General features: G+C 39.0%; 1 protein-coding gene across 3 annotated transcripts in view; it reads right to left on the reverse strand.

Annotated features, from left to right (window-relative positions):
- Nucleotides 1-2,841: 2,841 nt before the first annotated feature.
- atp11a (ATPase phospholipid transporting 11A) overlaps nucleotides 2,842-25,269 on the reverse strand; it is a 54,225-nt gene continuing 31,797 nt past the window's right edge. The window contains exons 11-31 of one of the 3 annotated variants that reach the window (XM_042405075.1): nucleotides 24,346-24,496; nucleotides 24,057-24,254; nucleotides 23,697-23,810; nucleotides 22,936-22,995; nucleotides 22,649-22,815; nucleotides 22,457-22,528; nucleotides 21,819-21,892; nucleotides 21,593-21,696; nucleotides 20,495-20,676; nucleotides 19,591-19,842; nucleotides 19,119-19,296; nucleotides 18,889-18,991; nucleotides 18,306-18,451; nucleotides 17,840-17,899; nucleotides 17,591-17,718; nucleotides 16,347-16,482; nucleotides 12,480-12,545; nucleotides 12,227-12,330; nucleotides 11,965-12,130; nucleotides 10,077-10,173; nucleotides 8,354-8,437 (exon numbers count right to left, since the gene is read on the reverse strand). In XM_042405075.1, the coding sequence (XP_042261009.1) occupies nucleotides 10,096-10,173; nucleotides 11,965-12,130; nucleotides 12,227-12,330; nucleotides 12,480-12,545; nucleotides 16,347-16,482; nucleotides 17,591-17,718; nucleotides 17,840-17,899; nucleotides 18,306-18,451; nucleotides 18,889-18,991; nucleotides 19,119-19,296; nucleotides 19,591-19,842; nucleotides 20,495-20,676; nucleotides 21,593-21,696; nucleotides 21,819-21,892; nucleotides 22,457-22,528; nucleotides 22,649-22,815; nucleotides 22,936-22,995; nucleotides 23,697-23,810; nucleotides 24,057-24,254; nucleotides 24,346-24,496 (2,539 nt within the window). In that variant the 3' untranslated portion in view covers nucleotides 8,354-8,437; nucleotides 10,077-10,095. Of the gene's footprint in view, nucleotides 8,438-10,076; nucleotides 10,177-11,964; nucleotides 12,131-12,226; nucleotides 12,331-12,479; nucleotides 12,546-16,346; nucleotides 16,483-17,590; nucleotides 17,719-17,839; nucleotides 17,900-18,305; nucleotides 18,452-18,888; nucleotides 18,992-19,118; nucleotides 19,297-19,590; nucleotides 19,843-20,494; nucleotides 20,677-21,592; nucleotides 21,697-21,818; nucleotides 21,893-22,456; nucleotides 22,529-22,648; nucleotides 22,816-22,935; nucleotides 22,996-23,696; nucleotides 23,811-24,056; nucleotides 24,255-24,345; nucleotides 24,497-25,269 lie in introns of all 3 variants that reach the window. The other 2 variants (XM_042405074.1, XM_042405073.1) reach the window with 2 other exon arrangements.

Raw genomic sequence — 25,269 nt, forward strand, 5'->3', positions numbered from 1 at the left:
ATTTTTAATAAAAGTGTGGTTTTTTTGTTCCTAGACATGCAACCATCCGATGGTGTTAGTTTAAATGAGATATTTTTGTTGTATACTGTAGTATGTTCCTATTTCTCATAATGTAAAGCTTATTAAATTGCAGTGCCTGTGTGAGACGAGGAATTCAGTGGCGGCCTTGGGAGAAAACTGTGTGTGCGTACAGTATATTGTTCATGTGTACTCCAGATGACGTCTACAGCCCCCTCAGCTTTCAGCTAACTAGATGTCTTTAAGGCTCGGATTGTCTGGTATTGTATTGTATTTGATTGTATTGTGTGTCAGGACATTGACAAGAGTGACAAAGACGTGACAAGATCGGAGGACAGATGGAATAAAGTTTCTGCACCATTTCCCTCATTGAGAGAAGAGACTGAGGCTGAACTGCTAGAAAATTAAAAGAGGAGCCTGAGAGAGAAGGAGGCGAATGGCAGGATAGATATTAAAAATGTTAAAATTTTGCTTAAATATTTCAATGTGTGCCCACAAGCTCAGTTTGTGAGCTTTTCTGTTGGTGTGTGTGTGTCTGCATTCATCCTCAAAACATCTCCCTTTAAAAGCCAGGCCATAACAATGAGAAAGCACTTTGAATGGACAAAAGAGGAGTCCAAAAAGAAGAAGAAGAAAAAAAAAAAACAATGTGTACTGAGTCATAAACAATCGGTGGCAAATAACAGCAATTTCACAGCTAATTCGTAGATTTCACGTGTGGATGCCTCCATCACCTCCCTCCATTTAATGCTGTGAATAGAGACACGCACTGACATTACAACCACGAAACTGTGTGTGTGTGTGTGTGTGTGTGTGTGTGTGTGTGTGTGTGTGTGTGGTGGGTGGAGGTCGTAGGTTTAATGGTTTAAGGCTAGTTTGAGTGTCAGACCTGCTGCTGGGCACAGAAATGTACACACACACACACACAAGCGTCGGAATAACTGCAGATGAGAGCTGATTGTTAATTAAATATTAAATAAAATCTAAACAAATCGATTCCTTTCAATTCTTTAGCTTGTCGACTTAGCCAGAGTGCTAATTGTATACATTTACAAAAAAAAACCCTAAAAACTTTTAACCTTTAGAAAACGCTGAAGATATGTGAAATGTCTCTTTCAAGTTTCTATGTTCTATGTTTTTGTGGCTACATTTATCACCCAAGACTCTTAGAAGGAGCATTAAAAGGCTAAATTAGGCTTTTGGCTAAATTAAATAATCTTTATTGATACTATATAGATGTTCCTTTCCCTCCCCCACAGTAGGATGTATCTGTGCCCCGGATGCTGTGAACAAACACTTCGGCTCTTTCCTCCAAACAGCATTTTGTGAATAGAGGGGAAGTACTTGAGGGTCTACATGTAAGTGAGCAAGATTTGACTTCAGTACAGGCTGAAAATTGCTGCATGACAGAAAACTTTCAGGACAAAAAGATGAAAAAAGCTTCACACTGTGTCGGCTTCTGATAACAAAAAAGAGGAGAATGGCTACATTACATTCAGTAATGGGGAGTCTTGAACTGGATGAGAGCTGCTAAAGGGAGCTACAGTAGTAGCATGACGGCACCGAGGGTCCTTGTGTAGAGGAAGAAGAGGGGGCCCAGGACGGAGCCCTGTGGAACCCCTGTAAACTGGCAGCATGGTTCAGACAGCTGATCTGTCTCAATGTCACCTGGTAGCAACCAGTCAGGTAGGATGAAAGTGAGAGACTCCCAACTCTTCTAGAGTGGAGAGCTTCATCTCAGCTGAGTGGCCTATGTTGAATCCTGGCGGGGGTCTAACTGGGGGTGTTGCATTTAGCCTCTAAGCTACATCCAGACATTTCTCTGCCAGTCCCATTTCTGTCTCTAGCATTTCATTACACATTCAACATTCTTTGTCACAACCCTCACAAACTCTTAAATGTGCCTCAAGCAATCCAACCTGAAGCAGTTCAAGATGAAGGAAGCCTAAACTGGGCGTGAAGAGGTTGTAAAGGACTTGGTTACACCTTAAATATCACCTCCCACCTCTCTATATATTTTAGAATCTATACTGAGTAACACACCATAAAATGTAATTAAAAGGTAGAAGACATACAACATATTTATAGTCCAAGTGTTTAGTGGTGTTCAAGTTGATGAAATAGGTGGTAAAACATCAAGACTTTGGTCGTTCTGCTCTCATTTTTAAAATGATTGAATGAGTCATTACAATTTAACTTCTGAAAATCCTGGAGAAGGCAGACTAAACAACAAAAACGCACATGGTGCATTTCTCCATCTACTTTTCACATGTGCAATTTTTTTTTCTTATTCCCAACATTTCACCTCTGACAGCCTTGCCCTAGATATTTCTCCATCCTTGTCAGACACACTAGCAGGTCTCATCGGCTGCCAGCTGTGGAGGAGAGGACGGGGAGATCAGCACAGATGAGAAGTGAAAAGGATGAAGGGAATCCAATCGATCCAAAACCTCCATCCTAATCTTGTTGACGTCTTCGGATGGTGCAGACAGCAGCCCTGAAGCAACTTTGGGGAACACATCAAATCTTTAAATTGTCATTTTTACCAATTCCTAAGTGTCATTTTCAACACAGAAGTATGTGAACACAGCTTGGTTAGATGTTCTACTCATGAAGCATCCTTTTGATTATATTTCATCAGCTTTAGATGTTTAGAAACTCTTCAGGTGTGTTTGATTTATGGCCTCAGAAAGGTCCGACACATCAGAAATACTCTACTGCATCCCTGTGGCTGATGAATGAAGTGCAGCAACAACTAAAATCTGAACAGATTTGACTATCACTCAGGGAAAAACACATGATACTTATTTTTATATTTCCACTTCTGGCTTTTATTTTCAAGCAAATGTACAGTTGTTTGCCGTCAATAGCTACAGAAAGGTTGGCAAAAATCCACAAGTAAATCTTGATATGACTCTGTTAAAAACTGTATACAAAAGACCCCAAAACTGTACATCAATTAACATAACTACATTTATATTGTATATATATATTTATATATATATACTGTATCTGAGTATACAGTTATTTATAGATACTGTAGGTTACGAGAAATATAGAACACTGTACATTAATACATCGTAAAAGAGAAAGATAACATTCTGTTCGAAGGCTGTCAGTTTAGGTGGTCTTGAAAGATCAGGACAGTTAGGACAAGAGTTATTGGTACAGTAAGACCTTAAATCCACCTTAATGGCTTGGAAAGTTTCTACAGCAAAGTGTCAATCATCAGACAAGACGGTTCAGTGCAAGGGTGTGTCTGAGCGTCAGCTAACACCACAGAAATCTCTTTTTTTTGTCTCTTTAAAGCTATGCATACACACATACAAACAAACATGTCCAGTGTTGTTTTGTCACAACTCTGTTTGGTTGTTCGGATTCTCCTCTACAAAAATAAGACACGCATCAAATACTGTCTCCAGAAAGTAAAAAAAAAAAAGTAACAAAGCCTCACATGATCTTTAACATACTGCACATACAAAAATCTCTATAGTATTCTGGGTACTTTTTGTAGTTTTTTTAATTCATTCATTTGGATTCCACAGTTTTCTGACGATGGATTACATGACACAGGACGGGGGGTGGGGGGGGTGGGGGGGGTCAAGTTTGATTGGAAAACTAATAAATGCTCAGACAATTCAAAATACTTCTGTTTTAACACACAATAAAAGAGTCTCTTTGAGTTTTAATTTGTGGGGAGAATTCATTTTCATCTAATAGATTAGATTTCAAATAACTGACTCTTGATTGTGATGGACGACATTTGATTGTAAGACTAGGACGTTAAGATTGAGAGATGATTGTAGTAATTTTTCCCTCGCCACATGATTAGAGCTTAGAGGCCACATTTGTTGAGATGGATTATTAACATACAAGGCAATAGTATGTAAGCTGAGGTAGGGTAATCCTTGTGTTACCTTTTCTGAGTAAATCTGTTGAGTGATTATATCAATAAATGCATACTAGCTAAGAAAAACTGGTTTCTGTACAGTTTCCGACATGACAGAGGTTCGTCTCTGTCCTCAGTTATGTTTCTTTTTTGTCGGGGAGGTTTTTCGTCAGCAATATCTTGAATAAATGAATTATTCCTCATTCATTCTGGGGCAAAACAAGCTAAAAAAAAAAAGATGGGCGCAAGTGTCATCTTTTGGTCATTTTAGTTAATCTGTGTCTGCCTTGAAGAACAGGTATCTGTCTGAAACTAATGTGAATTCAGACATACAGAAGGTGGAACAGGATCCTTGATTACATGTGTACATTCAGAGTCCTGAGAACATTAAAGGGCCAGTTCACCCAAATTACAAATGGAACATAAAAGTACTTTCTCGCTCTAGTAGTATCAAACCAATCAGATAACTTCATTTGTCCAAGTTTGGAGACATCGGTGTCTCAGATTGCTATTGCTCAAAAAATGTCCCTATGACTCTGAATAATCCACAGACTTCATTGTGAAAAGTTTTCCAAGGGGACTATTTATTTGATAGACAGTAGTTCCGATCTGCATGGCCAGATACCACTAGAGGTATGTGAGAAGCCTTTTTCTTCTTTTGGAATTTGGGTGAAGTGACCCTTTAATAAGAAAACCAGAGAAAATTAAGTTTGGAGATAAATTGAAAGGAACAGTATAAGAACCCCTAACTTTACTGTTATAAATATTAATACAGCTGTGAGTGTCTTCAGTTGTCTAGAAGGAAACATACATTTATTTTTATTTTTTTTTTTTGAAAAATTCCCAGTTTGTAACATTGATCGACTGCAGTTGATCGATCGAGCAGAGCTGGTACTCACTTCAAGTTTTCTTTTTTTTTAAATAAAGATTAAAGACACCATCAGACTGATATATCTCCAGTGTTCTCTGACCACTTCACTCATTCTTAATATGGTAGTGGGGGGTAATTCTCGACATTTTACATCAATGAAAACAGTAAAAATAACAGTCTTCCTGGACATGTATAAAACATTTGAAATAAAAACAATAAAAAAACAGATATTAAACACAAGTCATTGAATGTTTTGGTGCAATAAGTGATTCATTTGTTCATCAATTGTATCAGTTGTGATATTTCAGTGCTGTGTTGTTTTGAATGAGTCTTGGGGTGAAAAATCTGCATATAACCAGTTTTTACATTCACCTTTTCATTCACGTATCCATTTTCCCAGTCACTCCTCAGTCATGCATCCATACATCCATCATCTGCAGTGCTTTTGTACCATCCAAATGCCTATTATTAGCAGTAAATTTAACATATAGCAAGCAAAGACAGATTTCAACTACCACAAGGCACCTAATGTAAAGCAGCTAAAAGTATCTCTAGCAGCAACAAGGCTTTGGTTCATAGAAGTACTATTAAAATCAGAGTACAAAAAAAATCATCTTTTCTGCTCTTTACTCTACTCTGTCTCGCAATGGATGGATAGATGGATAGATGGCTGGACGGATGGAAGAATGGCTGAGACAGGCGAGAGAGGATGACGATGATCAGACGGGGTGGAGGTGGCTGTCACAGAGAGGTAGGAAAACTTCCACATCACTTCATCAGAGCGAGAATGAGAGAAAGACAGACAGAGACAGCTAGAAAGAAAGACAAAGGATACATGTTGGAAGAGGAAACTGTGAGACAGAATTCAAAGACTGTGCTGCGAAGGCCATTTTCAAGGTAGAGACTCTTGTTACACCATCATAAGGCTTTAAAGAGCACTGGACTATTAGATGCTATAATTAATCTGACCTGCAAACCAGAATTCCTCACAAATGTATATTCTGTTGACATCAGATGGAAAAACATCTGTGGCATGAAATCAGCATGAAGGTCTGACACCTGAACTGCATTTGAATGTATAAAACTCCAACTTTATCATTATATAGCACATAAATTAAAAGCTTCAATAAAGACATGGATCAGTCCTATATTCAAAGACAGAAATATGATTTTCACAAGCTATGTGAACTGACATTAACTAACTCCACTCATGAAAAAGACCTTGGGCTGTCCTTCACTGTAGTTTTTTTTTTTTTTTGTAAAGTGATGAAACAGTTTCTAACTTTGAGAACGCACCCACAGGAAGGTGTAGCCTTGTGTGAGCTTCAATATGATAGAATAATACTGTAAATTCGATGAATCATGATGAAATTAGACTGACTGGTGGGTGACAGTAGGCCAAAACTGAGTTTAAAGCTAAATGATAATTCATTTAAAAGGAACTGTTTTCCTTGTTTCCAAATAAGAAACTCGATGCATTGTAAAGATTGAGAAGATTGAGCTGTGACATTATTGTCACACAACATAGTGTTATTGTATTATAAATAAAGATGTCTCTGTTTTCATCAATAAATGGATATATGACCAATGAGCAGATCTCAGAAAATTGGTGTAAATATTTAAGGCAACAAGTTCTTTGGGGCACTTGACAGAATACTTTTGTTGCACTATGATTATCTCAACAAGGACAAAGATGTTTTGTATGGTCATTTTTAAAAAGATGCTTTGAGGAAACAGTTGGGGAAAAAAAAGTAAAAATCAAACCTCTAAAAACAGTTTGCTACATGGAGAGCAGAATTGACATGCACCCCATGTTTTACACATAAGGACAAGGGAGGAGCTGCATTCTTCTCCCATTATATCTTTCATTATATCGTTATCATTATATATTTCTCTACAGATGTCCTCTATATTCTCTCTGCTGGCCACTTTCAATTAAAGTGTTTTACAGTACCATGAGAATAGAGTGTACAGTACATTGACCCACAGTACAGACCACATGCTTTATCTAATGAGATAAACCTACAGTGTATCTATCAGTTGTTGCCTAAAGGAGGCGTATTGTCGCTTCTTTGGTAAATAATCTCTGTGGAAAATGATGCAGTATTTACAAGGTGACATTAAGGCAATAAGAAACAGCTAGGAAGCAGTCACATATTGTAGCTATTTCTACTGAACTCTATCACTGTAACAATAAGCTATAGGACATTTAGATAAGTCTCTCAGCATTAATATAAGAAGAAGGTCGACAGTTAAAGTGCTTTAAAGATGATAAGAGAGATGGAGATCCTGCAGAGATGAATATAGCACACACACACACACACACACACACACACACACACACACACACACACACACACACTAACACAGCCTCTAGTTATCAGCACACAGATGCACATATAACACATATACATGCAAGACGACTCTAGTTTCTATTCTGACATCTATCCCAGCAAACACTCTAGACTACCTACACGTGAGTTTAAAAGCTTAAGTGTTGGATGTGAAGCTAAAGTTTAAGACATCATGATATACAAGAACTAATGAAACAGGAAAAAAAGGGAAACTTTTCCAACACTTAGGCTTTACTCCTTGTGCTATAGCCCTCCTTACAGTGTTGTAGGATCCTACGGAGTATTTCGGAATAATATGTTTGCACACAGGCAACACCAGTTAGTCCTATAAGGAGGCAGAACAGACAGACAGACAGACAGACAAAGAGAACGAGAGGAAGAGAGAGATGGTAGGAATTGAAGAAAAGAAAAATGTTTGGTCAGAGAAAGCCCATGCTTATCACCACTGTCTTCATCATCATCAGCAGCACAATTCCAGTCACAATACATTATGATTATCATCATTTAAAAAATCATCTAAATCTTAATAATTAGAGTAAAGTACACTTCAGCTGCCTTGCTGTCAAACACAGGCAGACTTAAAGGGCCAGTGCTCACATATTCAATGTGACAGAACAAGGTTTCAGAAATCGGAGCTCTTGAGTCGGGTTGTTAGTTAGTTTGTTGGTTTGTTGTGACATCAATACACTGAGCCCTTTGCACGTCGCGGCGGCGAACGAGGCCCTGCGGATGGAGTCTGTTCCAGAGCCGTCCCATAGTGCTTTGTGCCATACTCAGCTGCTGACTTGGGAACAGTTGTGAAGGTCACTTTCATTGTAATCTCTTACAGATGGATTACAGATACCTGCTGTTAGCAACATAGTCCGCTATTTGACTCCAGCTCAGTAATATAAATAAATTAGCTTCAGTTACTTTTGGGTAACTTTACTTTCCAGCTCTGCGAGCAGCGACCTGGTCAGCTTCTGGATGCCATTGTGTTTGATATCAGAATATAAGAACGGAGAAACACCAGAGAGAAATAAATTAGACTGAGGTCTCTGGCCCCGCCATGCCATAGGTGTGTCCCTGCCTTGTGTGGCGGGCACCATCGGCGAATCGGAGGAGGGGGGTGAAGGTGCAGTAGTCTGGCTTTCTTTGCCAGCGTGTGAACATGAGTTTCTTGGTAAAAGGTTCAGACCTTCGAGGGTTCGGGACGTTACGTTGGTTGCCCGAGCCTCGGCGGTGGCTGCCAGCCTTGGATGGAGCGTGGAGAGACGCCAAGGGAGTGAACTCAGAGAGCTGGCCCTTGTAGAGTTTATCAGCGTTCTGTATGAGTGTAAGAGAAGAAAAGAGAAATATGGGGAAAGAGGGAGAGATATTAAGAAAGAAAGAGAGAGAGGGAGAGGGAGGAAGAAGGAGAAGCCAAGTAAAAAATACAGATGTAAACATGTTGTGGAGGCTCTCGGGAGAGCAGGTGGAAGAGATACATGGTGGAGACATTGTCATCCCAGCTGGCCAGCATTTAAACTGTAAGATGTTAAACTATATGGCCAGAGGTGGTGAATTTGTTTGTTGGTGATGTTGCTGATTAATCTGACTCACTTTATGTTTTTAGATGCTTCTTTATTTACTCAATATTTAGCTATTAGCTTCTAGCAGCTGCAAGTTAACAACATTGGCATTTCCTAAACCAAGTTAATTTTCTGGCTACTTCAACGCTTCTTAAGCTGAAGTTCAGATGTTTTGGAGTTGAGGCGATAGCTGTCACTTTAGCTAAAGGGACAAAGACCAAATGAGCTTCTGCTACAGTCAAGATAATTTCCTCTGTCAGTAACCTGAACCTGCAGTAGGAGTGACTCTGCCTTCCAGACAATTCAATTGTTTATATATAATTTAATTAATACAGTATTTCATTGTCTTTAATCTAATTAGCCAGCTGTGATGATAATATCCTGTCCCCTCTGTTCAGACACAAGCAATACAACCCAAGCATATAAAGTACATAAAACATGAGTGAATAAATAAATATTTAACATCATACAACACCATGAGCTTACTTTTATGGAAGCAAAACATGCAGATGGAAACATGACAAATAAACATGCACGAACCTTAAGTCCCACTGTGAGTAAATAGTTTCTGCAGTAAAGCTGCAGTTTGTCACTAGAGGGCGCCAGACCTCCATGTGACAAAACACCCAAGTGCAAGTACCTTTTACCATACCTGGAGAAATCATGGCTCCTCAAACCTTTACAATCTTCACACACACACACTCACACACACACACACACACACTATAACCCACATGTTAGTCAGGTACAACTCCCAAAGGTCAAATCTGTGAAACCACACACCACGGCAAAGTAAACCCATCACTGCAGGATGTTAACATTACCCTCCATTACCCAGACAAGCCATCACACACACACTCACACACACACACACACGCACACACATGCAGCGGCAGGTTGTGTATTTTACCATGCTGAAGCCCTCTAGGCTTCTGTGACAGCTACTCCATCTAGTAAGGAGTCAGAACTCTGGTAGGCCATGGCCCTCTCAAAACCTCTATTATCCCTCACACACTGTGAACACACACACACACACACACACACATACATACAGAGACGAACACATTTAGTGTGTACAACGCACACCCAAAAATACACATAGTCTACACTCAGTGTTAAAAGAAGATTGATTTCTAAAACAAAGGTCATACCACAGTAAGACATCACACATCATGTGCTGCATTTACACTACAGGCAGAGGAAAACAATATGAGTTTTGTTGCTCTGCATGTCTAAATCCAGATGTAGATGCAGTAGCATGCAATCAGACTGGTTGACAAGAGAGAGACACTGCATGCAAAACAGCGGAGGGAAGCAGGTAACAGGATATAGAGAAAGGAGAGAGAAGGAGGGATTCTACAGTTAAAAGACAGGAGGAAAGGCATGGGGGTCACCTTAGGGAGGAGGGCTGGGTTAGAAACTGATTCTGCTGGAGGTCTGAGACAGCATAAAGATGGTGGAGGGCTCTGAGGCAAGGCACCGGCGCTTAGTCTGCTGAAGAGGAGAGCCACAGGGAGGAGAGGAGGAGGAGGAGGAGGAGTGAAGGAGTCAGGAGGTTAGAGGGAGGAGTAAACAAGAAGGGTAAGAAGTCAAAGGCTCTGAAGATCTGTCTGATCTTTCAAAATGCCTTATGATCAAATTATACAGCTGTTAAGGCTGAAAGCAGAAGTTCTTGTTAGGCTTCCTATGAGAGGCTGCTTTCATAAAGGAAGTCCTGACATTTACAGAAATGACAACATCAAGTTTGTCTTAAAGGATCAGATAAGTAGGTTAGTTATCAGCTCCCCACAACCACAGTTTTTAGGACAGTTAAGGGGAAGGAGAAGTTTAGGACATGGAAAATATATGAACGTTCAGGTAAAAGGTAAAAAATGTTCAAACCTCACTGCAAACAGTTAGAAAACAAACACATTCAGCAAGTTATACATCTACTTTCTTGATTTTCTCAGTGCAACCAAGAAAGGCTGATATCACCACACTCTGCTATCAAATATAATCCTCCAGGCCTGCTCGAAAGTCATCAGCTATACTGTGCCGGATATTAGTCCCCCCACCCTGTGACATTACATTAGATCCTAAAATAACATCAGTGCTGCACTAATCGTCTCATTAACTGACTGGATTTCATAGCCTGGGACAGCTGGTGTTACAGTTTTTTGCTGTTTGCGTACAGTATTTGTACTAGATACTGACTGCCTTGTGACTTCATTATTTCTGAGCAACATGTCACTGTTTGAACATCTGTGGCCGAGAAGTCTTGTTGATTCCTGATCGGATTTATCCTTCAATAACATTACTCTAAATCATCATTTAGTTTTATGATCGATGTCTTTAGTGTACTCAACTCAGGAACTCTGGAATAAATCAGTTCACATCTTGAAAAAATGTTGTCTTTTGATTTTTCTTCCAACGTCTGTTTTGAAAAGCGCTGTATAAATAAATTCTTTCATAGCACAACAGACACTCCCAGGTTCTGTTTAGCAGTTATAGAGGTTGGTTGTATTTATAACTCTCCTTTCATGCAGGATGACCAGCGCTCCACCTGGCTAAATCTTTGCAAGGTGCTGGCAGCATCAATGATAAAGGAGATTTCCGCACACTTAGATCTCTACAGTATTCCAATTTAATTCTCCTTTTATAAAATATTTTAACTGTTAATGTAGCTGGTCTGGATTAGAAGTAAAAGAGCACTGCACACAAACAAACACTGACTTACATTGAACAGAGCAGGGACGTAGCCAAAGCCAGCGTACATCTGCTGACCCACAGTCACCAGTTAGACATTTTATACACTGCATCATCATAATTAATAAAGAGTATTATGTTGTGTTTTTTCTTTAAACCAGATATTCAAAATGCTTTAAACCACTTTTCAGAGTGGCAAATGTTACTCAAAGATGTCTTGTTCTTGATAAACAGCAGTAGTTAGAGGTAAATCTGTGAAATAGACAAAACAAGCAGGAAGTGCTGCTCTGCCTGTGTAAACTGAGCTTACGTCTTCAGAGTTGTTAGCATTTTTATTAATATTCAGTATATAGAAAGAGTGCTTCTTTTTATTATGGCAATTATTTAAAAAAATACCTTTAATAACTAGAAAAGAATGGAGTTAGGTCTGAAAATGCTACAATTTGGGATGCATTTTTTATTACTTTTTACGTTAATGCTGGAACACTAATAGAGGTGTAAGGTGGTGATAACTTTATTGACAATTAAGACTTTAATTTTCATGTAAATATCGTACGTACAACATGTATACATAACTATGTATGTGTTTGTACCCACCTGAATGCGTTCAGTAGTGGTGGGCCACAGCGCCCTCCAGATGACCTTCTTCACAACATCTGGCAACAGACTGGCTGTAATCAGAAGGATTATGCTCAGCCAGGCCGGACCGCTGGACAACATCTGCATGAACACATAGTACATCCTCTGGTAGTTGAGGAAGGGCCTGGAGGAGAGGAGACAGCAAAAATGTTTCTCTCATTAATTCAATACAACTTTTTTACAGCAACTTTAAGCAATTCATAAAACCATAAAAGCCTACCAGATGATTCCGCCCCACAGCAGAGAGAAGACCACAAAGAAAATCAGCGAGCCCCAGATGACAAAATGGTTAATCCAGGTCCAGTAATGTGTATCTAGAGCCAGCTGCAAGAGAGAGATGAGACCAGTCAAATGTTGAATTTCATACTGTAGCTCACTTTCATGATACCAGCAAGCCTTAATCCAGCCTCGCTTGAGTGCGTCTGTGAGTGCAGATGCTGTTTATAGTCTGGGTGAGTGTGAGAGTTGTGTACCTTGAATGTAACAGTGAAGACTAGCACAGTGAAGACCAGTGTCCCAAACGTCCAGTTTCCAAACATCTGCAGAGGCAAAATGACAACAGCAGCTGTTAGTGACACATTTCAAATGTAAGGATGTTTAATGTCAAAAAAAGTTGTCTTTGAATGCCGTACGTGCTGTCAAATTAGTGAAATAACCATGTGGAAACAGAACAAGTTCTGAGCAAGAATTTATTTAAATCTTCTTTGGTTTGTGTAAATATAGAAAATATAGTGTACTGATTGCTAAAATACCGTCTGTACACCTGGCATTAACATGCATGATGGCTGACATGACTGTAATCAGCAGAACTTCACATGTAAATGCACTGAGCACTCGCTGATGCTCTGATCATTCTAGAAAAGTCTGACCACATTAACAGGTCTGCTGTTAATATGGTATACAGAGATAAACGCAAGTGCACATAATCAATAAGGAATCAATCAATCAAACAGATGGCAGGGTGCTCGGATAGCAACATTCAGGTGAGAAATAGTTCATCAGATGACAGATGGATGGGAAACAGGTGATATGAAGCGTTTTTAAGTGACTTAAATATAACTAACCTGCTGGGAAAGCATGTTTAAATGTGCTACATGAACCATTCATAAATTATTATTAGCTGTGTAGTTTTGAAACAAACAATGAAGTAAACATATTACAAAGGCTGCCAACATGAAGCAGAGCAGTTTTAATTTTGAACAACACTAACTCACAATACCACTGAAAGACAGATCCTATTGCTGCCACTCATCCTGGTCTCAATTGATAGTAATTTTACAAAGGTGTCATATTAACAGCTATATGGAGAATATTTAATGTCTTAAACACATTTCACATGTTGATTCTACTTAGTAGAAAAGACTACAGTATATAAAAAAAGGTTTCCATAATAGTCTTTTAATATTAAGATGACAAGAGCAAGATTTTTTTGCCAAAAATTAAAACTTTGTCATTTTTATTTACGCTGTCGCTTTCTTACATGTTGAATATAAGAGAAAGAGTAAGAGATGTGATATATGAATAAATAAAATTAAAAAGAACATACAGAGGAGCATGAAAAGATACAACTTATGCTTTCAAAGGCCACCTGAATATGTGGTGGTTGTAATGAAAAATAAAATGATGACAGCGATGAGTTTTAACACACGATGATCTTGTGGATTTACAATAAAAGCTATTACAAATGCCAAGACTGGCCGGCCTGGTGGCTTCAAAGTGTTTGGTAGCTGCTATTATTAAAGCAGGCTTAATAAGATTTGAGATGCTTGTTTGAAATACTTATTTTCTATGACTATAAACTTAAGTAAAAATCAATAACACTAGGCAGCTATTGGCTGAGACAATTTAAATGTGACCTTGTTTGTTAGCTAGTTTGCTGACACAGCAAAAGCGAACCATGTGAGTCTATGTGCAAATCAGAGCAATGCCTGATTTTGCTAAAGGTGTTTAATGTTAAATTAAGAGAGAAATAAGACAGCACTGTAACAAAGTGTTGATTGTGTCCCTTTATCATTTTGGTTACTCTGGTAACATATTCCAGCAGGCTGTTACTTTGACTTGTTGGCTCCTGATAAAATCCTTCCTCAATTACTTTCTGTCAAATTAGGTTTTATGCATTATAAAGACTAACAGAGAGAGAAAAGAGTCATTTAAAAATCCTCAATATGATAAAAAGCAACTGTGTGAGGCAAGAAATGATTTTCTTAAACAAGGTTACTTTAGATGTTTCTAGAGGATGAATGCAAACAAATATTTTATATGTAAATACATGAAGAGTGACACTAGAAAATGAGATCATCAACTAGGACCCTCCAAACTGTTGTACAGACTTTCTCTAATGTATAATGTATATTGTAGTTGATGGATTCGCATATGACCAACTACATTTCAGTGTTCTGAGCCCATTAACACTGACAAAAGCACCTGGCACCACAGAACAATTTTAACAATACTAATTTTTACTTGATGTACTGTTTTTTTTATTGTTCTTTTACTTTTTGTAACACTTAAAAAGCATCAGATTTGCTTCCTGTTGCATGAAAACATCACTCTTTGCCCTCCACCTTTGTCATTTCTTTACAAATAAGCCTATAAATAGTCCTGATGGTCCAGAGAGGAACCACAAATGTGACAATCTTCTTCTACTCTAAAAAGGGGCACCATCAACTGAAGAGGAATTAGATTAGAAAGATGGCTAAATGTCTCAAATGTCATGTAATGGAAGCAGTAGAGCAATTACATTTCTATATTCATTCATTCCCTGCTTTTAACTGAAGCTGTAACACACGGCTATCTGCCACACACACACACACACACTCAATGTAAGCTAAGGTGATCACTACATTACTGGACACATGGTTGTAGGGAAAAAGGCGGGTCACTACACAAAAGCCTACAGTTGATGTGTCTACAGCAAGCACTAAGAGATGTGAGATGAACGGTGAGCGGATGTTGGGTGGTTTGGTATCAGACTGTGTGACGGGACAAAACGGGAAATTAGAGAGATGACAGAAAGAGAGACAGGGACAGGCTTACCATCTGTGTGTTGGTTGTCATTAGCTGGGAGGAGGAAAGAGAAGCAAAAAGAAAAAGCAACACAAAGGTAAGAGGAGAGGAAGAAGAAGAAGAAGAAGAAGAAGAAGAGGGCCAGAAGAAGAAAATCATAATAAAATGAACAACAGTTTTGTGGCTGGAGAAGAATAAAAAAAAAAAAAAATTAGATGCATAAACAACTTAAATCAAGCAACTCAGAGCAGTCCAAAAGGTTTCTGGGAAAGTAACGCTGTTTGAGAATGAAAGAGAACGAATAGAGAACACAGAGGAAGATGGTGGAAAACCCGCCATGCTGTCGTGTCTTGGATGTGAATGGGAGAACATACAGTAGGGTAAATACTGTATCTGGTATGTCATATGCTGTATATTCATGTAGTAAGAAGTAATTACTAGTGAAGTTTAATTAAATATAAAAGGTAATTAAGATGAGAAAAGCTGCCAGATAATTTAAAGAACGCTGAGGATTAGCTGGTATTTGGATATGGTTCCTGCTACATTACTTAACACAACACACCTTTATGTTACTTCATGCTACAACTTGACAAATTAACTGCAAGAAAATACTTATGCTTGCTAATCTTCAGCTATATATAATATGATGTGTTATACAGTAGTTTATAGTTAGCATCAAGACATTGTGGTCTAGAGAAATCAATTTATAGACAGGAATAAAAGAGTTTTCACTGTTAAATGAATATGCCAAACTACAAGTGAGACTGTGCTGAATACTGAGTTACAATCAAAGTAAAAAATAAATAGCTGAAAGCCAAAAATAAATCTATCAGATGTTACATTTTGGGAAATCCACTACCAAAGCAACTCTGCATCATTCACTAAAGGCTACAGTTAATACACATTGAGTTAAAAAAAGAAGATGATGAAAAGGTGACAAAGAAAAAAAGTTTCTGGTCTGTGTTAATTAATAAACATAAAACCTCCCAGACAGAAATGACAAGCAACAAATATTGAAAATATGCACACAGACAAACTGAAAGAGGAAATTAAAAGCCAAATGTGTTGTCTTCAAGTATGCAGTCTTCAGTTTAAATAAATATAAACGTCCAACATCCATGAGTTTCAATGACAAAATGTGCTACTTGAAAAAAAAAACCACAGAGGTGCAGAAACATTTTAAAAATGTAAACCTGGATGTATGGCCAGCAGATGTTTCTTCATAAACAGCCTGTGGATATTTTTACTTTGGATAATGTAAATCTTGTTAAAACATTTTAAAAATATCTCATTGACTGAATTACAATCGGCTGCCATAGACACGTAGGTGTTACCTGTCCGTTGCTGGTGAAGGTGGTGTTGTCAAACAGGAAGTAAGCACCGAAGAACATCACAATTGCGTCATATACTCCCAGCACAGTCCAATATATGAAGATGGGCCACCGCAGCAAAGAGTTCTTAGCGATATCTCTGTGGAGGTAAACAAAAGATAACAGTATGAGTTCCCGTCCCTAATATGAGTTACTACACATATATTGATCAATACTATACTAGCGGCCTTTGGGAGGACCTTAACCAGAAATGACTGTAATGGGATATTTTGATTTAATTTAGTATATTATTTATATGCATTAATTCATGAATAACTCAACTAGGCATCATAAAAACATCAATATGACCTGGTATAATTTATGCATCTTCTGCAGCATCAAAACCTTTGTCCATGTTATTCAACACGCAAATTATCATTCCCTCTCTGACTTTTCAGTCTGAGAGGAAAAATGCTCCGTCTAGTCATGCGACGCCTTGAATTTTCACTTTGTTTGAGCTTTGAACAAACTAAACCCAAGCAAAGTTTAAGTACAATGTTTCTGCCCCATAAGGCCTGATCTGCATTAAGCAGACGTCTCCTTTGCATGAATGTAAGATCAATAGATACTATAATGTTTGTGCCGGTAGTTTATTAGAGTCAGATATTTTTTTTTAAAGTGCTGTTTTTGCATTTGGAAATATTGTTTTTCTTGTTTGCCTGCATTTTTATATCAGTGATTCTGCACCATTGCATTGTAAGTAAAGAGTCAGAATGGAGGGTATTATGACTGAAAATGACTGATATCTATAAAATAACCTAAAAGTTAAACATTCATGTGTTTTTTTCTTGTTTATGAAGCTGAAATGAACTCTGTGCATGTTGGAGAACGTCTCTGGAAGAATCAGCTGACTTCAGCAGCAAACAGGCAGTTCATTCTGTGCTGTTGTTTACGAGTGGATTGGATCACTTAAACACCCTGAAAATTGGTGTCATGAGAGCTTGTTTTCCTGGTGACGAACAGTTAAAAAATTCTGAAAGAAGGACAGCGGATCTGGCTGTTACCAGATGACAAGCATTTTATTTGCTCAAGTATTTAATCTGGAAGGAGCGAGACATGAACCACACTTACCTGCTCCTGCTGGGCTGCTGGCAACTCGTCAGTGACACTCAAAGCAAAATATACTCACATGTACTCGTCGTCGTACATCATATACATACAGACAAGGCGGATTTTGTATTTGTAGACTGGCAGATATCAACACTGACCTATACAGAGAGGGGTCCTTCTTCAGGATGTCCATGTTAATGTGCTGCTCTATGAGACTGTAGAGCAGAATGGGCAGCGAGGTGAAGCTGATGTTGTACAGAGTCAAGTAGGCTGTATCATACAGTGGCTAGGGATGAGGACAGAGAGCAAAGAATAAGTCATTTTTTATTTTATTCTTTGATAAGTTGCTTATTTTGTGTACTTGTATAATTAGGTAGGTGTGTGTGTGTGTGTATGTGTCTGTCTACCTGTTGTGAGAAGCCACAGAAGAACTGGTAGAGGAACTGGGGGAAGATGAAACATACATTCTGGGAAGAAAAAAGAAGAGGAAAAGCAGGCAGCGGGTCAGTAGTTGTACTGTACTGGTGATTAGTGTCTGATAGAAAGAATCAATTTTCTTTCTGTACAAGCTAAAAAGAGATTAAACTGTGACAAACGTTCTGTGTTTTTACTCATTTTACTATAATTATTGGAGACAACATATAAAAGGTTTCTGATTTTTGATTAAAGCCTATTGTAAGTATTAACAAAAGTAAAAAACTTACATGTATAGTTCAAAATCTCTTGAACATTTCTTAAAATTCATTTAAACATACTAACTCTTCCACAAATACCACTATGAGAAACAAAATAAATACTAAACTAAAAGTAAATATTCAGAAAGCCACAAAACTCACAATAACCCACTGTACATGCAATGGGCAAATGGACTACCTTGTAGAAGAAGTATTGCACAAGTTCAGAGATGCGTATGTAGTAATAGTGTCCATGGACAAGCAGCATCTTCTTGAGGTGTTTGAATTTCGGGATGGCGTAGTCACTGTTCCTCACTGCCTGACGACCCTCCTTACCCATGATACCTGTAGAGACGCACAATGTTTGTCATTAAACTGACACAGTCATTTATAGTGAAGAGTATTATGGCAGTGATGACAGTGATACAGCACATTGGATTTGAAAGTGCTGACTTTCAGCTATAATAATGTTTGGATGAATAGTGTAGGACTCATGGCCCCAAGGACAATGTACAAAAAACAATCCTAAACAGACAAGGAAACAAATTAGTCTTTTATAACCAAAGTGGATGCACTTGACTGGTTGTGTCAGTCACATCTGGTCATTCACTTGAAAGAAAACCAGAATAAAAAGGCAAAAATCCCATAAAACAAGTAAGATTGGGCACTGATGTCTGTGGGTCCAAGACTTCAGACAGTTGTAGAGTGCAAAGATCACTTTACAGGACTGTAGCCTTTTATTAAATTTAATGCAGGATGGGTGAAACTGCCAGAATACTAACCAATGCCAACATGAGCCTCCAGGATCATGCTGACATCATTAGCTCCATCTCCAATGGCCAGCGTGATCGGGTGCTCCTCGGAGGCTTTGATCAGCTTCACGATCTAGTAAGGCGACAGAGAAAAAGTGACATCTTTGAACTCTTACTGTAGCTTAATGCATCAGCACAAAGTATTACTAAAGCATGTGGTCTTTGATTTTTAATTTAGCTCCATATTGATGTTTTTGTACCTGCGCTTTCTGGAGAGGCGCCATTCGACAGCAGAGCACAGCGCTGCAGTTGCGGCAGATTTCTAGGAAGATCTCTTTGTAGTTCCCTGAGTTTGAGTCCTCCTGGCCGGGCCTCATCACTGCAGAGAGGGTGGCTCCATCGATGATCAAACCATAGTCGGTGCAGTCACTTGATAAACTGTACGCACACAGGAACACTTGTCAAATAACACTCTGTACAGTAACTGCATGATGGCACTCAGTCAACTACCGTCATCCTATTTTATGCTCAGTATTAATTCATTCTAACTGTAACCACATTAATATTGTGGGAAATAGTCAGTTACAACACATTTTCTCCCCGTTGTTGATTTATTGCAACAGATTAAAGACAAGTACTTTATTTTAGTTCAGCTCATGTTACTAGACATTTGCTAAAAGGTTGGCAAGTTGGAGATCTGACAGTGTCTCTCACAAACACACAAAGACATACCCAGAGAAGGTGTCCCTGGTCATGCCTCCATGCTGCCTCAGGACGGTCCTACTCAGGTCAAACAGGACATCGTGAAGGCTCTGCTCCTCGGTGCGTTTGGTGGTAAGCTCCAGAATCTGGGTGTTGCGGCGAAACAGCTTGCTGGCGTAGCAGGTAGCGGCCGCTGTCTCCATCTTATCACCAGTCAGGACCCACACCTTCATGCCTGCCTTGTGGAGAGACTCAATAGTGTCTGCTGCTTTTTCCTGGAGCCTGTCATGGAGATAAGTAGAAAAAACACAGACAAAGAAAAGAGAGAAATTTCAGTGGTTGGCACACTAAATTATTTATTGATCAATAACAACAATAACAGATTCATACAGTTTAACAATACTCGGATCATTTTCTCTCTGCCTCTCTCTGCACAGGACAAGTTGACTTGCAAAACCCTCTGGGTTAACAATCCTTTTTCAGCTTGCACTATAATTGCCTTAGTAGTGAGTGTGTGATCAGAGGGTTGAATTGCCACATGCCCTCACTCAGTCTGGTTCTCTCTGAACTAGGGCAGCACTTGTCTGGATGGCAGCACGCACAGAATCAAAGGTTAGCGCTTTGGGCTATTAGGGGTGCGGACATTTGGACATTTAGATCCAAAGAGTGCATAAGTGTATTCTGGGAGGTGGAGATCCCTTAATCTTTAAAGTGCTAAAAGATACTAAAATATAAAACTAAAATCCCAGAATGCAATGTGACTTATTTTCAGTACTTATTTTGCAGTACAGAATTACAAGCTGTACTGCATTTATTGATATAAGCAACATAACAAATTTGTACTTGTGTCGATGACAATGAAGGTCGGTTATGGCTGAAAGTGGCAAGAACAAACCAAAAGGAAAGACTGGATGCATTGAAAGAGATCCTCTACCTGTCCTCCACAGCAGTGGCTCCCAGCAGTATCAGATCTTTCTCAATGAGGTCGTAGGCCTCGGCCAGACGTTTGTCCCGGTCCTGTAGTGCCAATTTGGCCCCGTTCAGCAGGTGGCACACTTCCTGGTACTGTTCAGGACTCAGAGGTCGATAGGCAACACAAAGTGTCCTCAGACCCTCCTAAAGAGAATCAAACAGGGTCAGACTGATATATTAAGGAAGAAACAATAGAGAAATTATTCACAGAGAACTTATTCTGATCAACCTTTTAGATTTTGTGTCTGAAATGTGCTTTATTTTGTTTGCAAGATTCTAAACAAACAGCAAAATATAGATATTGGCTCCGTTTGGGTTCTGAATGTGAGTGTGTGGGTTTTAGGCGGCAACAGCACTTTCTATTTGAACCTCACCAGAACACCCACCACAGAATTGTTTGCTTCCACGGAAAGCTATGTTTTATCTGCAACTGCAACTAGCAAAGCTTTACTGACCTGGTTTCTGCTACCGCTTAAATTCACTGCCTTTAGTTCATCTTTATGGGTAAACTGAACTAAAAACTCCTACATCTTAGATACTCCTATACTGCTACAACCATCCAGTGATATTCAGTTCTGCATTTTGAGAGTTATTTTGTGATGAGGTTTCACAGTTAACCGTTTTATTATGTGTCCATCCACTCAACCTGTCTACTACCTCAGTTGGTTATTTCCTACATTCCCAGGAGAACTTTGGACATCAAATGAGTGTAAATAAAGATGATAATATGTTAATGAATGAATGAATTTTGTGGCTGTTAATAAATTCCAATGTCAATGAAACTACAAGCTAGAAACCTCCCTGAGCTCTCTATGGAAAAATACAGAACGACTGTTTGATGGAAGTGGGCCATGCTCCACTGATCGACTTCCTGTTGTAACCATGGAAACTTGCTGTGGTCATGTAACTGTGGAAACCACCGAAGTCACACAACCTTTAAAATACACCCACAAGGTGAATCTACAGTGTCAAAACTGTTCCAAGTGAGAAATACCGTTATTTTATGGATCTATAGTATAAGGGAATGAGAGAGTTTGTGTGTGTGTGTGTATGTTCTCACCACTGCGTTGTGCTCCACCCGAGCTTTGACCTGATCCACCTTGCCTGATATAACCTTTGGGAAGATGGAGGAGTCTGCACCTTTACAGAACAGATAGAGCTCACCTGTTCACACACACACACACAGAAAGGCAAAGAAGAAGAGGGGGATGTGTGTAAGAGAGAAACCACACACATACGGTAAACCTAACCATATACATCCATATTAACAGTTTGGTTTGTATTACCAGTGCTGGCTCTGACAATGACGCTCATCCTCCGTCTGACTGAGTCAAATGTCAAAACTTCCAGCAGCTCAAACCTGAAAAAAAAAAAAATATATAAATCACACAAACAACAGTGAAAACATCCTATACTGTAGCTGCATTTCAGCCTCATATAAACATTTAAAAATCTATTTTAACGGATGGTTTATATTAGTTTTGAAAATGCTGAAAAGTTCTGTTTTCAGCCAACACTAATTTACATGCCTATATATGATGGAGAATATCTGAGATCATGTCTGTTCGTCTCTGTTCTAAATTTATAGCTCGCAGGGTTGCTGGTTTCGGCAGTTACTAAGCTGCTCATACTTGCTGCGGTAGTGACATACATCGGTTGCTAACCAAATTATGTAACTATGGTAACATGCTGAAATTGTAAACAAGAATACATATAATCTTTTATTCAATAAACAAGTGATAAATTACCAAAATTGATAATCTAATCAGAGGTGACAAAATTAAACATCATCATATATTATATAAGATATAAATAACATCTAAAATGAATGAAAAGCTGGTAGATATGAAACTATTTTCTCTAAAGAGAATTGTTGCCGCAGGTTAAAGAGATAAACAACGTGGTTTCAAAGGGACACACTCACCTCTCAATCTCATCCTCCCTATTCAAGATCTCCATGTGACTGTCCTTTAGTCTCAAATAGGTGAAGCCAAGCCTGAAGCACAGAGCAACGCACCATTATTGGAAATTGAGTGAGTTAACTGGATGAACTGGATCTGAATCTATCACTGGCATTTTATGTGTGTGTGTGTGTGTGTGTGTGTGTGTGCTTCACCTCTTCATGCCCTCCACCAGAGCCACCTCGTCCGGAGATGAGGAAATGTAGAAGGAGGTGGATTTGCCTTGGTGGATGCCGTGCTTGATCCCATCCACTGTCTCCTCCTCCTTCACCTGCACCGTGTGGCACAAACACAGCGCCCGGAAAAACAGCTCTTCGTGCTCCTGTGGAGGACGACGAAACACTGTGTTACCCTCATGCACACACACACACACACACACACAGACACACACACACACACACACACACACACATAATTAAATTCAAACTGATGCTATGCTCACCCTGGCCCCGGGACCTGGTGACGTGTCTATCATGTCCATGCTAGCTGCACCGGGCATCACCTAGAAATACAAAACACAAATTAAATATAAATATGATGATATTAACATGAATAGAGTGAATATGGGTTTTTTAAAATATGATACAGCCACAATTACAACTACTAATTAATTTAGTAAAGATATATGAATAAAAGAAAGCTAAACATATACAGTATGTATATTCAGGGTGTGCAAATAGAAAACAGTGAATCAAAGAATGCGAATGGAAGTAAGTGAAAGTCTTCATTTGTCTTATTCAGTCCATTTATAATGATGGTTGAGCTAATTATAATTATGATTTAGGCGTGATGACTGTTGGACCCAGTCTGTTCCTGTGTGTGTTAGCTGGCACTGACACTCAGGAGATAAAATCTTACAATGTGTGCTGTTAAAGGTTTCCAATTGTTCGTCTTCTGATCTAGTCATTGCTGATTGTTCTCGTTACAATTTTTATAAACAGAATTTGAGAATTACTACTGGAATCTGGACCACTGACATCACAAGTGGTCACACAATCTTCACCAACAAGTTACATTTGCTGAAGACTATGAGATTTGGTTGAAAGCTAGAAAGAAACAGTGTTTGTTGGTGGAAACAGTTGCTATGCGTGGAGTGGCTTTCTAGGTTTTTAATAATCTTAAAGTGTGTTCCCTGCTTAACCCCAGAAATAAAGATATGAGAGCAAATAATCATGAGCATCCATCCATCTATCAGGTCTTTACCTGTCCGTTACAGATAGCGTGAGGTACATAAACGTGTCCATCCACACAGCACTCTATGAACTCCATGTTGTTCTCTGTCAGGGTCCCCGTCTTGTCAGTAAACACATACTCCACCTGGAAAGAGAGCAGGATAAGTGTTAGTGTATGTGTGTGCTTTTTTAATCCACATCTAGTTTCTTAAAAACTTGTAATGCAAGTGTGTCATACTACTCTAGTGCAGTTGTTTGTATGTTATCCATATGCACTGTATCAGAAAATGCGAGCTAGAGATGAAGTTTACAGAATGACATCACTGAAGACAACAGAAATCGTGGGGAAACACATGTTTTGACTATAAAATGTGTTTGCATGTGTATCCACCTGTCCCAGCTCCTCATTCAGGTCTGAGGTGTTGACCACAGCTCTCTCCCCCAGCTGTTCGTCAAACATCTCGTCGTCCCACATGATGAAGTAGGATCCCAGGAACTTCTGCATCTCCACGGTGACGTACATCGAGACAGGAATGATGTAGTTGAAGAGAACCATGAAGGCCAAGAAGTCTGTGAACGCCCTGATGACCTGAGGAGGAGGACGAAGAGTGTGAGACGGTAAACAGGGGATGAAGAAATCCTCTTTTCCCAGCTTGAAGGAATGCAATTAAAAGACTTACGATGTGTCTCTGTCTCTCTGTCTCAGTTCTCTCGTTGTACCAGGGCTCGTCTCTGTTGGGGTCTGCCTGCCACACGTATTTCATCACCGTGTTGATGAGGGCTTTGCTGATAAGGATGCACAAGTAGACCACCAGGTAGGCATTCATCGACCTGCAGAGAGAGACAACAAGCAGCTAGTGAAACATTTGTTCACAATCATATTATATACTCCTGTTTCAGACAGTATGTGGAGCATGATTATTCTACTTGATACGTAAATTTTCCCTGACAGAGAAAAGGTTCTGATATGACCGAGTTGGCACTTTAAAAAAAACAAGCAAACATGGACGCCTCATGTCAGCCCAAGTCTGTCCTTCAATGTAATTAAACCCAAGTTTAATGGACATAATGTAATTTTGTCAATGCACAGTATATTAAACCCTCATACGACCAGCTCAGTTTTCATACAACCTTTCTGAGTTATCAGATGACATGAACGCTCGCAAGTCCTTAACATGGGAATCTTTCCGATCCTTCCCTTTCATCTGACATAGTGCAAACGTGGCTTAAGTAGCCGCTATCGAGATAGAACCATTACGACCTTCAACAGTGGTACAAATTCACAAAAGTAGAAGCAGCAAGTTATCACAGTAAAGAAAGTATAACACTCTGTATTTTCTTGTAGCCTACAACTAAATAGTTTAGAAGGAAAATGAAGCATACGTTTATTTAACTCTACTTTCTCTCAATACCAGCACAACCTGATAGCATCCTGTATCCCTTTATGGCCTAAAAGGTGCCTGAGACTTAAAAAAAAACCTGCAAAGTTTCTTTACGTTTAGAGGTCTGGATCAGGTATGTAGCAAAGCAACGTAACACTCAAACTTCCTGGTATTAATTCTCACACTGGACACAATAAAAAGGGACAAAAAGAAAAATGCAAA

Source organism: Thunnus maccoyii, chromosome 24 (genome assembly GCF_910596095.1).
Source record: "Thunnus maccoyii chromosome 24, fThuMac1.1, whole genome shotgun sequence".
Taxonomy (NCBI): Eukaryota; Metazoa; Chordata; class Actinopteri; order Scombriformes; family Scombridae; genus Thunnus; species Thunnus maccoyii.